The sequence below is a fragment of the Olea europaea genome, unplaced genomic scaffold, assembly GCF_002742605.1.
Source record: "Olea europaea var. sylvestris unplaced genomic scaffold, O_europaea_v1 scaffold618, whole genome shotgun sequence".
Classification (NCBI taxonomy): Eukaryota; Viridiplantae; Streptophyta; class Magnoliopsida; order Lamiales; family Oleaceae; genus Olea; species Olea europaea.
In genome coordinates this window covers 31900-46532 of record NW_019264534.1, presented here as the reverse complement: position 1 = coordinate 46532, position 14633 = coordinate 31900, and the positions used below count along the sequence as shown (strand labels likewise).

The following is a 14633-nucleotide window of genomic DNA, read 5'->3' as shown; positions in this document are numbered from 1 at the left end:
ATTTGCCAATTCAATGTTCCTAATTATATCCAATATATTCTCTCGATATATATTAGACCTATTCTTGCACACCACCAACCTATATCTCTATGGATGATGCAAATATACAAAAATGCATGTGGTTTTGTGAACAATTAAAGAATTGCATAAAGTATAGGGGTATATCTCTATCCCCTATCGGACCCTATGTTGATTTATACCTTATCAAACCTATTCTACTTCTCTCGAATGTAAGAAATAAGTCATCAACACTCACACAATCATTGGCCACTAATTGCGGAAGAAAATCAATGCATATAAACCAATCAAATTATCCAAACAAATCTTTATATTAAATTCATGAAATATAGAATTAAAATAACAACAATGGTTCATCGATCACCTAATGAATTGAAAACCTAGCCTAGAATATTCATAATTACAGAAAAAAACGAAAATAATAAATAGAAAGAATAGCACCCGTATGACAATTTCTTGAAATCTTGAATAAAGCCTTGAAAACCCGCTTGAATTCTTGTGGAATCGGCTTCAAAATCGTGTTTCTTGCCTCCAAAAGTTATATTTTTCTTCTCTCTGGACGTTCTACCCTATTTCTGATGAATTTTGGTTTTTATATCATGTCTTCACGGAGCCCCGAAAGAGTTTCAATTAAAAACGGAAGTTCAGAATTTTTTTCGACTTTCAAAGCCATGCGGCCGCATGGTGTTAAACCATGCGACCGCATGGTTCAAGTGATCTGCCTCAATAAAATCCCTGCATCCTCATGTGCGGCCGCATGGTATAGTTATGTGCGGCCGCAAGGTTGTAACTTTACAACCTTGCTATATTGGTCCTGAACTCTGTTTTCTCTTTTCTTGATCTCTTTTCTTTCTTTCTTTTGTTCTATTGTCAAATATTGACTCCTAATTGATGTTTGGATCAATCAATTCGTTGATCACTTGCTCGGCTCATCTTTTGATTAATTACAATTTAGTCCTTCATCTTTCACTTTTTTTCAATTCAGTCCAATGTTACTTCTTTCTTCCTTCGATCGTCTTGTATCGTCCTCAATCTCATACTTGACATATTTTCATTCTCGTTCTACACTTTAGCTCAACTTCCCAATATTTGTACCTTTGATCCCCGAACTATTGTTTTGTTCCGTTTTGGTTCTTTTTCGGCTCTTTTCTTCTGAATTACATTTTTTCCATAGAAACACCTACATTGCATGAATTTAACGAGATTAAGTCACAATTCAACTACTTTATCCATGTTTAAGTCATGTTTGTGAACTAAATAAGTTTGTAAAAACACACTTATCAATTACAAACTAAAAATTTTGTAGATCAGAAATCAAAAAAATTATACGTCACAATTTATTTATCAATCACAAATAATAAATTTTATAAGTCACGACTTAGTACAGAGCTACAAATTATTGATAACAACTTAACAAATTTTTAAGTCACAAATTATTTTTTGATTACGATTTATTTATTTCATTGGTCACACATTAACCAATTTATTGGTCACAATCAACGAAATAATTTGTGACCACTACCAACACCTCTGACCATCACCTCACCATTGTCTCCAACAACATTGTTGCTGACGCTACCGTCACTAGAAGCACCACCACCACTCCTAACAACAACATCACCAGCTCAAACAAACCAACGTCGTCACCTCCCAGCACGTCGTCGCCACTTTCAACAAACAACCATTTTAAACTTCAAAACCACCATCGGCAACAACGAGATCCAACACTACAGCCAGTAACAAAACCATAGCCACTACCAAATCCAACATAATTTGCCACCACCATTGGATCCAGCAAAGATATTGCCAAATACCACCAAAATGAGCACTACCACCACCATAGCCCCATCTGCTAACCGAAAAAAAAAAGAAAAAAACCCACACCAAATCATAGCACTACAGTTCCTAGCCATATAGCGCAACATATTCTTAACACGGCATGCGACGAGGAGGATCAACAAGGGAGCAAGAGGCTAAGGGCAAAGGGGTTGAACCGACAATGATCCCGCCTGTGGCGATGCGACGCTCTCACTTGGTCTCACACAAAAAGCAGCACCTCCCATAGCCGTTCCGACGAGAATGCATATAGATGCACGGTACTCGTAGCCATCGCTAAGTTGCTGTGTAGAGAGAGAAGAGATTGGGAGAGAGAAGGGTCAATTGTAGCCCGTTTAGAGAGAAAAAAGAGATTGGAAAATAATTAGACTTTGGTATGGTATATGGTAGTGGGAGAGTTAATTGTTCCAATAGTCACCTAATTTAGGTCTATATTTTTGATTGACTACTGAACTTTAAAATGTCGAGTTTTGGTCACTGAACTTAAGTTCATGTCTTTGATTGGCCAATGAAATTTAAAATGTCGAGTTTTGATCACTGAACTTGGGTCCATATTTTCGATTGCTCACTGAAATTTAAATTATCGAGTTTTGGCCACCGAATTTTGAAAAATGTTGTACATTACTCACTAAACTTTGAAAAATATAGTACATTACTCACTGAATTTTGAAAAATGTTGTACATTATTTATTGTAAATCTGATATTTTTCAAAGTTCAATAGTTATGCTATTGAATAACGTACGTCATATTCTAAAGTTCAATAGCCAAAACTCGACAGTTTAAATTTCAGTGAGCAATCTAAGATATGGACCTAAGTTCAGTGAGAAATCGAAGACATCGACCCAAGTTCAGTGACCAAAACTCGACATTTTAAACTTTAGTAACCAATCAAAGATATGGACCTAAATTCAGTAACCAAAACTGAACATTTTCAAAGTTCAATAGCCAAAACTCAACATTTTAAAGTTCAGTGGCTAATCAAAGACATGGACCTAAATTTAGTGATCATTGGAACAATTAACTCGATAGTGGGATGGATATGTAAAATAATTTTTATAATATTATCATTAATATTTAGAATTATAACTGATTTTTGAAAGAAAAACTATAATAACTCTTGATTATGAATTGAAATCTTGAAAACCAGGTGGACCTATTAGCTAAATGGGTCGAGTAAAAGATTGAGATCCAATAACGGTATCTAGTGGGTACTTTTAAAAAATGGTGTTTTCAAAGAAGGGAAATTTCATTTTGACTTGTTGAATTCTTAAAATTATGACAATGGCCTATTGAGTGTTAAAAGACAAAAATACCCTTAAGTGTATTATGCAATTACAAAAGAATGTTTTGTTTAAAAGACATTATTACCCTTTTGTTAACAAATAAAAACCAAACACTTCACACTTAAATTATCAAAATCAGAAAACTTCTCATATCTGGTTACTCCAACACAAATAAAAACGCTTTCATCTTTCATCTGCTAGAAGCTCAAGATTCGAAAAATTCATCGAACGCATCAGCTGAATTTTTTATATTAATCTCATCAGATCAGTAAGTTTATAATACGCATATTTAATTTTGTTTTCGTTAAATTATTTTATGTTTGCATAGATAAATTTTATTTCGACATATATGTTAATGTAGATAGTTTTATTAATAAATCTGTGAAAAATTTTAACCTTTTGACGAGAAAAAATTCATCTGCATTAATACTTAAAAATTAATCTGCAAAAGTTTGGTATGTTTATTCTGCCGAACAGCAAATTTGAACTACTAGCTATCCAAACAGTTGAAAAAACTCGACTGGACAGTCGGACTATTTAACAGCTGGCTGGACAGTCGGTTGGAACAGCCGGCCGACTATTTTAATTTTTTTCCCTATTTCGTTCGATATTTTCTTGTAATTAAAAATTCTTTTTTGTCACGCAGATATGGTTGTAGTCTCAGTTTCTTACTTTGGTGATTTCGAATTTGAAGAAAGAGATCAATGGGTATGAAAATGGACGAGCGTAAACGTGGTGGTATCCCAAATTCCATAACAGAAACAACAACATATGCAGAACTCTATAATCTGTTACAGAACAAGCTAAATGTAGATCTCTTTCAGTATGACATGGAATTGGAATTTAGATTCAGCGATCATAAAGTTCCGAGTCCACCTATGACGATTTCTTCTAATGTCAAAGTGAATTATCTGTTTGAAATGAACAATAGACGCTCGACTCCTGTTTGCGTGACTTTAGTGAGGAAGGATGTCATTGAAAGTGAACAAGTAGACTCGGATGGAGGGGATAACAATGCTAATGATTTTTGGGATACGGTCCAGATAGCTCGTGAAGATGATGTGGTTATTACTCACAGAATTTAGTTCGTGATTCACAACAATGAGTGTGAAAATGCAAATACTTTTACAGACGAGGATTTGATCACTTTTTCCCGACAGAGACATGAGCAAGGTGGGACCTCAGGGGCTGGATTGAGTGGACTGTCATCTAACTCCTCCCGTGTGGTTCCTGATAGTGAGGATTTGTATGTTTAGCAATCGTTTGAAACGAAAAAAGATTTGCAGGAAGTTGTGCACCTAATTGCGCTGAAATACAACTTTGAGTTCAAAGTGAAAAAATCGAACAAATCGTTGTTAACAATTGCCTGCGTAGACGACAGTTGTAGTTGGCATTTGCCAGCGACGAAGATGAACAGAATGAGTGCTTTGTAGTTCGCAAGTACACACGAGAACATACTTGTGAAGTGGGATTACGTCGAAATGATCACAGGCAAGCCCGAGCTTGGTTTATTGGTCGACAGATAATGCACAAGTATCAGGATTCTCGTACGATCTACAGACCATCGAACATTATTAACGACGTCCGTCGAGAGTATAGAGTAGTTTTGAGCTATCAGAAGGCCTGGAAGGCCAAGGAATGTGCGTTTGAGGATTTAATGGGCTTTGTAGAGAAAAGCTATGCTAAATTGGCCAGATATTGTCATAAAATGGGGAAAATTAATCTTGGCTTAGAATTTTTTATTGAGACAGAGGGTGGGAATTGCTTCAAATTCTTCTTCATGGCTCTTGGACAATGAATTCGGGGATTTTGAAATGCAATGCGACCCCTAATTCTAGTTGATGGTACAACACTGAAATCTAAATATCAAGGCAAATTGATTATTGTCACATGTCAAGATGCCAACATTCAAATTTACCCTCTTGCGTTCAACATAGTCGATAGTGAGAATGACCTGTCGATGTGGTGGTTCTTCACAAAGTTAAGGGAAGTAATCAATAAAGTCAAGGACCTTGCATTTGTAACAGATCGGGGACAGCCTTTAATAAATGGTATCGCTAAAGTTTTTTCAGATGTACATCATAGGTGTTGCATGTACCATATTCAAGGCAATCTGAAGACCAGGTATCGAGACAAAGGTATCGTTTCATTGTTCAGGAGAGCGGCTGAAACTTACAATGTTGAAAAGTGTAATAAGTTCATGGTTGAAATAGGAAGTAAATAATTTGATGCATGGGATTATCTAACGAAAAATGGGGATTGAACATTGGACGTGCTCATTTTTTCCAGAACGTCGATACAACATGATGATGTCAAACAATGTGAGTCTCTCAATGCATTATTCAAGAAGGATCAAGAATTACCCATTCTTGCACTGATTGAGAATATTCATACCAAGCTGCAGCAGTAGTTTCACGATCGACGTGCGGAATCATAGAAATGCACGAGCGTGCTAGCCCCGGCGCAAAAGGAAAAGCTATTCAAAGCTGCAGAACTTGCGAGACAGTTGAATGCCGAACCACTAGACGACTCACGCTTCTCAGTGGAATGTGCACGTAATACGACATACATGGTGGACTTGACTGATAACACATGCAGTTGTAAAAAATTTCAGTTGGAGACTTTTCTGTATGAGCATGCAGTCGCGGTTACTATGTATCGAGGATTTGCAGCTAGAACATTGTGCTCTCATTATTACACGACTGATTATTGGAGAGCTGCGTATGCTAAGACAATATTTTCTCTGCCGAACGAAGTTTAGTGGGAAATCCCCGACCATATTCTCCCACTCAATACATTGTTTCCACCTCTCATTGAATCGCGTGGTCCTAGATGTCTAAGTACGTCTAGAATACTATTTACCGGAGAATTCCCTAGACCGCGTAGGTGCAGCCGGTGCAAATCAGTAGGACATACTCGCCAATATTGTACAAATCATGTTCTTGTAAATGATAGTTAGATCATTTGGTAATGTTTTCCATTTGAATTAAACAGTGTTTACATTTATTATACGATGACAAATTAATTGCCGTCATAGTTAATAATCATTTCATAATCCATCACAGTGTGTTACAAACATTTCATAAGTACAACAAATCAATATTTACAGTGTTCACAATTATTTCGTAATTACAAAAAATTACAACTAATAATTACAATAAATCTATGGATCACCATTAAAATAGAATAAGTCGCACGTCAATTTATTCTACTGGCTCTGTATCCAGGATTGGTTGATTTCATCAACCTTATGTGTTATACTCAGAAATTCGATGTACTTTATTATAAAAATGTCACAATCGCCCCTGCAAATGAACAAAAATGAGTTCGATCAGTACCGTGCAGCAAAAAAAATTAAGTATTAAATTTTAAAAAATTTAGAACCACTTATGATATCGTCTGCCTCGCTGTATTCGTGTCTCGCATGATGACTAATCTGTCCTTCACAGTCAATCCCACCTGTCTACCTGTCATAGGGATAAAAACAGCAATGGGCACCAAATTTTGCTCGAGCTGACCCTGTGTCAGACATGAATGATCGGGGTCGTACACGTATATAGTAGACTCAGTGAAACAATCTCTAAGGCCATGCAGTGATGATTCACGATCAGTAGTATGTATTTATGTGTACAACCCTTCCATGACTTCCCCCAACATGTGGCCACATCCCTATGGTCCACTCGAGCATGTAGTCGGGCACCACATGCTCCTTGCCAACATATTGGAGCAACTGGTACTCAATATCAACACCTCGTCCGAACTCCAAATTGAGTATGACTCGGTTAGGACTGTCAAATGAGATCGGATATCTTCGAACCCGATCACATAACAAGTCCATGGGTAGGTCGATGTGTTGCATTAAAAAATAGCAATACAAAATGGAGTTATTTCATTACATAAACAAACTATGATATGCAAGTCATAAAAATTAATAGTATGACTACTTCACTTACATCGTCGGCAAGCCGGGCTCCTAAAGTGATGATGTCGTGGAACCACTTGTAAGTATCGAAGATCGTCACAGTATCAATCATACGACAGGTCATGACAAAAGAAACTTAGAAATGTTAAAAAAACGTATACATGTAACGATCACTGGTATGTACTAATACCACTAATATCATGAATACTAACCCGGGCAACATTCTTCTCCACTCCGTCTCGAACGCTTTCCACTCGGTATGGTCCACCTCCCGAAATAGGTTGGGGATCGTCCCATCGACGAACCTCCTCCTCTTCGTCTCAACTGTGAAGGGAGAGACAATGTATTGTAATGGCACTCTCGACCTCTTGCCTACCACCAGCTCCGGCAAGTCAACAACACGCTTTTTAGACCCAGTCACGGTCGTTGTCCTCCTCTCGCCCACCTCGGGCATTGTCCCCTCCTCCGTCCTGACGATCACCACCTCCTTCACGCTCTACTCCTCCTCTGTCCCCGTCGTCACCATCTCCTCAACCATAGCTCCTGTCCCCGAGGGGCCCACCACCTCATCTACTCATGTCAACACCACCTCCTCGACCCCCTCATCAGCCATTGTAGGCGACCGTCGCTCCCGTTCACAATGGGGCCACCCCCTTATCCACCCTCGGGGCCACCCCCCTCTGCCCTCGGATCCACCATATCCTCCATGGACCGAAAAAAGGAGTCTCATGCATCCTCCGACCACAACTGTGATGACTCCCATCTCTATCCTCTCGATCACCCCCTCGATCGTCACCTTCGTCAACCCATCGTCTGCCTGCTATATCACTTCGAAGTGCTATCACTTCATTATGAAGGTTTCCTAAATGCCCGTGCAGCACTCTAACATCATCAGCTATATCCTCGACCCTCTTTACCAACTGACGTCCCAAATCGTCGACCCGCTCCACCATATATCGACGCAGCGCACCGACCTCCTCTGATATAACTCCTATCAGCTCTCGACGCAGCGCACCGACCTCCCCTGATATAACTCTTGCTAGCTCTCTACACAGCGCGCCGACCTCCTACACCATAAATCCAGTCAGGCGATAGTACAGATCATCAGAATAATCACCCTGAGGGGGAGGAAGTGACTCCGACAACAGAGGTGATGCCCTAGGCGGAGGTGATGTCGTCGGTGGAGGTGATGCCTTCGGCGGAGGTGATGCTCGATCAACTGGCTCGCGATCCTACACAAACTTAATATGTAACTTATTCAATAATTGTTAACTCATACAAAATATGAATCAATAATTCACTTACCCAGTCTAGATTGAGGATCGAATCGGACATCTGGTCGTCCTGGGCGTGCAAAATCGCTACTTCACACACGAGATCCTGCGCTTCCTCCTCCATCGACAGCGTCAAATGAGTTAGTACTTCAAGCTGACATATTGACATTTTAAAAAGATAAAATCATGTAATGTTAAACTTTATACAATATAAATCACAAATTTATAATACTCACATGAGGGTCGTCGAGGAGAGCCGATAATTGTTTCCCGGTGGTACATTCCTCCGCTCGAGATGCTCGCCAATAATGCATCCGATGGCAGCGTGTCTCCTCTCGTCGTGCAAAGCAGGTACCCAATATGGGGATGGTTTCATACACCCAGACCTGCAACACATAAATTAGTACATACAAATTCAATAGAAAAATATTTTAACATTGATTGCGTCAATCATTCACCTGCAGCGCCAAGGGGAGTTGGTATGTGTCGTACTTACGCACGAGCCCTTTAGGCTTCGAGTGCGGTCTGGTGAAGATGTGGACGGTGTTCTCGAAACATTGGCGGCTTCACGGATAGCCATTGAAGCGATCTATGTCGTCGACAATCTCGAGGTGGAAGAGGTCGATCGCAGTCTTCTTGTGGTGACATCGCATCACACTCTCAATGATGTAGTCTGGACCAGACTTCAGCCTGTCTAACATCTCGTCACACCTCCTAATCGCGTCCATCAGCTGGGCAAAACCACCGCCCCCTGTCCTTGGAAGCAAGTGTCCTGCAGCCTATTTCTTCTCTGAGTCCCGCCGCTAGCTACCTTATCGCCCTTAATCTTCAATCTAGTCAGCAGGGCAAACTCGAACATGGAAAAGCTAGCAACTTTGCCCCCAGGTCGAAGTGGAGGGTATCGCCGTCAACTGGATTCAGCAGCCGACATAAAAGAGCATCGATTATCTGACCCGAATACTGCAACTCTCTCATAGGGTATAGAGGCCACAGAAAGGACTGACATAGCATATCTGCATGCTGGTCGTCCAGCAGCTCTAGGACCTGGGTGAAACTGTCAAAGTTACTATTCCACGTAACTTTGTCTGACATCTGTCTCAACTCTGCATCCAGATGATAATCTATCCTACAAAAATTGAAACAAAATATTAGAACATTGTACATAAAATAATAGAATGAAACATGATAACCCAAAATTAAGCGAACCGAAATCGTATTTTTAAAATCACAAATATCTTTACACTAAAATTATAACTAAAATGAAAATTTAAATTTAAAATAAAATAAAATACAGAATTAAAACTAAATTAAAAAAAATTTAAAACTAGAATTAAAAATTTAATTTGAAATTAATTTTAAAATAACAAATTTCTTTACATTAAAATTATATAAAATGAAAATTTAAATTTAAAATAAAATTACTCTTACAATTAAATTTAAAATAAAAAGTTGAAATTAGAATTAAAAAAGTAATTTGTAAATTAATTTTAAAAAAAAATTTCTTTAAATTAAAATTATAACTAAAATGAAAATTTAAATTTAAAATAAAATAAAATTAAATAAAAACTAAAATTAAATTTAAAATAAAAATTTAAAATTAGAATTAAATTTTTATTTTAAATTTAATTTTAAAATAACAAATTTCTTTACATTAAAATTATAATTAAAAAATGTAAATTTAAAATAAATTTACAATTACAATTAAATTTAACATAAAATTTGAAACTAGAATTAAAAAAGTAATTTGAAAATTAATTTTAAAATAACAAATTTCTTTAAATTAAAATTATAACTAAAATGAAAATTTAAAATTAAAATTAAATTAAAATTAAAAAGTCAAAATTCAGATTAAATAATTAGTTTGAAAATAAATTCTAAATTAACAAATTTCTTTAAATTAAAATGAAATTTAAAATTTAAAATAAAATAAATTAAAAAACTAAAATTAAATTTAAAATAACAAATTTCTTTACATTTAAATTATAATTAAAAATGTAAATTTAAAATAAAATTTCAATTACATTTAAATTTAACATAAAAAGTTGAAAGTAGAATTAAAAAAGTAATTTGAAAATTAATTTTAAAATAACAAATTTCTTAAATTAAAATTATGACTAAAATGAAAATTTAAATTTCAAATAAAATAAAAAAATTAAATTAAAATAAAATAAAAAAGTCAAAATTCGAATTAAATAAATAATTTGAAAATAAATTCTAAATTAAAACATTTCTTTAAATTAATTTAGGAAATTTAACACTAAAAAAAAAAACTGAATGTTAAACAGTCGAGTCTTGAACCCTGCTGTAAACAGTCGACTGTTGACAGCCGGCCGACTATTGCAGCCGAAATCCATCTCCACTCGTCGGATTCCACCATTTTCGGCGAGATGGAGCTCCCCAAACACCAAAAATTGGCCAATACACTTCATCTGTACGTAAATCTACCCTAAATCTTGAATTTCATACCACAAAAATCATATTCCAATCAATAATCTAACTAAAATTCAACAAAACCCAATAATTTAATTATAATTTTACAAAAATTAACCTTTACGACTTTTAAAAGCTGGCAATCGGAATTTCTTTGGTGAGAAAGATGTCTAGATGGCCAACTGTCAGTGAATTTGATTTTTTCTTTTCAAATTGTCGAGAGAGAGAGGAAGATGGAGGGGTATTTTTAAAAAAATATCTTTAAATTGTATTATTTATTTATTTTTTTAAATTAAGCAAAGGTCAAAATGAAAAAAAGGGCGGGTCAAATGCCCATTTTCACTTATTTCCTCAGTATCCACTTCCACCCGAACCCTTCTATTTCCATTTACCAGGCAAAGGTTGCTGGATATTCCATTTCGTCTTGTATTTGATCTGGGGTGGAGGTCCGGCGTTTTCCAGTAACAGCCGATACAATACGTTTCTATGCTTCTTGTTTAATAAACTGAGTCAATAAATGGTAGTATTATCAGCCGCGTTATACCGATGCGCTTCTCTCTTTGCCCGCCGCTTCCACATTCAAACCTCCCATTTTTTCACCGTAAGATCCTCTTCTTTCCTGCTTTAATTTTTTTGTACATTTACTTTCTGTAGGAAATAGATTTAGCAATTTGTTTACCAGGTTTCTTTTAAGTTATCAAATGCCGGAATTTTTTTGTATTTGGTGTCACCAATTTCCTCATCTTTTAATGAGTAGTACAGCAAATAGTTCATTTGGATTTGATTCTCTCTAACTAAGGATATACAAAAGCATTAGCAAAAGACACTCCATTCTGGAGATCAATTAACAGAGCAGTTGAGTTTATCTAATTTGTTCTTTTATACTTAGCAATTAGAAACAGTATGAGGCCAATTTGTTGGGCAATTAATTATCAGTCATTCTTACTAATTTGGAGTTAGGAAAACACGGAATAATAATAGCTCTTGTTTATATGCCATTGGAGNTTGTTTGGCTCAAAGGAGATCCTGCTTAAGGCTATTGTGCGCAATCCTTCTTTACTTACCTATGACTTCCACAATAAAATTAATCCCATCATTGCCATATATGAGAAACTCGGTGTTAGCAGAAGGGACTTGATTTCTATGCTTCTATCTCGTCCCACCTTAATTCCACGAACTACGCTAGACAGTGAGAAGTTGGATTACATTTCTAGAACTGGCGTCTCACAGGAATCCAGGATTTACAAACATGTGGTTACTCTTCTCGCCATATCACGCATTGAGACCATTCGTGAAAAGGTGATGAATTTAGAGAAATATGGGTTTTCAGAGGACGAGGTTTTCAAGCTTTTCGGACGGTCTCCACTCGTGTTGACACTCTCAATCGATAAAGTTCAGAGAAACATGACTTACGTAGTGGGCACAATGAAGCTACCAGCTAATGTGGTACTTCTTAACCCATTTCTGCTCTTCTTCAACTTGGAAGCCATCATAAAGCCACGATTTCTTCTAGCAGGAAAAATAGAGGGTATGGGTATTGTCCCTCAAATTAAAGGACCTGCAATGCTTAGAGCATTGAGGATGTCTGAGAAGCGGTTCATCGCTGCATTCATTACTTGTCATTCAGAGGATGTGGGCAACGAATTAATCACTTTCTATAAAAATGCTAAATGTGTCAAACGATTAGCAGAGTCTTCGAAGAAGAACCTGAGTAAAGGGTTTCCTTTCTGAACAGTTTTGGAGTGAATATGTATCTTTACATAGTTAAAATTATTATCTCAGGAAGAGGAGAATTTTACCTGTGGTGGTGTTGATTCATTAATTACCTTGTTGTCTGAGATGCCCATAACAGCAAAGCAGTTTACTACAATTTGAGGTATTGGAGACTTAATAGCGGTGTAAATTTAGTTGATTATCTAATTAAACTATCATTCTTTGTAATTTCTCATCTCTGAACGGCCAATATCAGCTGCACATATTTAGCTATTAGTGATAGGACACTAATAACCTTTTTTTTTGTGCTGTAGTTTGTTGGTGATTCTTTATCTTACAATTATAAGAATGTACTAACCTGGACAAGGTTAGTATTTGTTTCCGGTACAGGATAAGTGATAGGGTCTTTTCTGATACGGTGAGATCGTTTTCTCACTCTCTGGTTTAGTGAAATTTGCAGTCTTGCAGAAAGTTTATATTCCTTGTGTATCAAATTACGAAAATTGAATGAATTGGGAGTAGGAGGCTTAGTGGTAGGGGATCAATCAGATGTGTATGTAGAGTTTGTTTTCTTATTTCTTTAATGGCGATCAATGTCCTCTTTCATAATATGTTTGAATGGGGATTTTATGATATAAGTAGAGTAACCAATAGAGTCAGAACACAATTAGCATTAGGTGAATATATTAGCAACTTTGACTGCACTCAAGGTTGATTATTATCGGGATATACTTTTACTAGCTTTCAATGTGCAAAATTGCAATGAAATTTCATTACCTTGATGTAAAGATGTTACATTACATAAGAACGATGATACTAAACATGAATTAAGCTATATGTACATTGTTGTTGACATTTCCCTTTGTGTCAAAATCTAATTAGTAAAGTGAAGATGTGTTGTAAAAATCAATGGCTATATGATGGATGTCATTTGTTAGGATGTTAAATTTACATGGTTGACTGAACATAAGAAATCATTTTGCAAAGCTTTCCACAGACAGATTCTACAGGCAACCACCCAAGACAACCAAATCAACATTTTAAATTTATATATTTAATTTCTTATCTTTAGAGAGAACATGTTTAAATTTATTTGGATTATAACTACTTCAAATTAATGTTTTAGAAATAATGAAAATTTTCCAATTTATGATATTTTGTACTTTTAATTTAATTCAGAAACAAAAATAATTTATAAATTTAACAAATAAAACAATCTCCTTTAGTATTTAGACAGCTTTAAAACCAAACGTTGAAAAATGATAGGCTCTTACCATCTTCAAAAAATCGGCGGTCCTCCCCTTTCTTCGTATTAAATCAAGGCAGCACACGCGCCGGAACCTGCAAATGTCGACGGCAGTCGCATCAGCAATAGTTGTCAACCACAGAATTTTAAATCTCAATCAGAGGAAGTCAACTGTACTACCCGCATCGTCATCCTCATTCATCAGCATCGATTGTCCTCCGTACAGGTACAGATACGACGGGCCTCACAAGAGGAATTCTCATTGTTACCTCACTGGCTTCAAATTCAGACGCCCATTCTCTCCTGTAATGGAATGGCAAGATTGCACGTAATAAGAAATTCCTTTCTTCTTTTTCTTGCATTAATAAAATTTTCTATTAACTTGCCATCTCTCAATTTTTTTTTAGAAATTCTTTTTAACATTTAAGCTAGGCGATTTACTTTTAGTGCTATGCTTGGAGTTTGAGTTGCCAGCTTGCATATTATACATTAGGACTTATAGTCAATTAATTATTATTATTATTATTATTATTTGTTTTTTGTTTTTTGTTTTTTGATTTTTGTTTTTTGTTTTTGTTTTTTGTTTTTGTTTTTTTGTGTGTTCTAGAATTAGATCCTCGTTACCTTTTTCAGGGTAAAGATGGAAATGAATGTGCCCACTGCTGTTGCTTATAAATGTTACTCTGATCGTGAAGCCATTCCTCAATGGATGCCCTTCATTTCATCTGTAAAGGTGAGCAAGGACACATATTCTTTGTGCAGGGCGATTACTGTTTTTTTTCTCGTTTATGTTCTCTGTAGCATGCGTCTTTGCTGATTTTTAGGTATATTGAGTTTCCGCTTTATGAAACTGCAAAATTGGCTAAATTTCATTGTGAGTTTGACACAATTACGATGTACATCTTCATCT

At 36.1% G+C, this 14633-nt stretch overlaps 2 protein-coding genes across 3 annotated transcripts in view; both read left to right on the top strand.

Annotated features, from left to right (window-relative positions):
• Positions 1-10930: 10930 nt before the first annotated feature.
• LOC111389756 lies at positions 10931-13259 on the top strand. Its single transcript, XM_023014723.1, has 5 exons — positions 10931-11005; positions 11419-11446; positions 11564-11624; positions 11769-12640; positions 12792-13259. Exons 1-4 carry the CDS (start codon positions 10931-10933, stop codon positions 12493-12495), a joined length of 891 nt encoding a protein of 296 aa, XP_022870491.1. The 3' UTR covers positions 12496-12640; positions 12792-13259.
• Positions 13260-13693: 434 nt separating this feature from the next.
• LOC111389753 overlaps positions 13694-14633 on the top strand; it is a 3506-nt gene continuing 2566 nt past the window's right edge. Inside the window, exons 1-2 of one of the 2 annotated variants that reach the window (XM_023014715.1) lie at positions 13694-13949; positions 14357-14456. In XM_023014715.1, the coding sequence (XP_022870483.1) occupies positions 13825-13949; positions 14357-14456 (225 nt within the window). In that variant the 5' untranslated portion in view covers positions 13694-13824. Of the gene's footprint in view, positions 14052-14356; positions 14457-14633 lie in introns of both variants that reach the window. The other variant, XM_023014714.1, reaches the window with a different exon arrangement.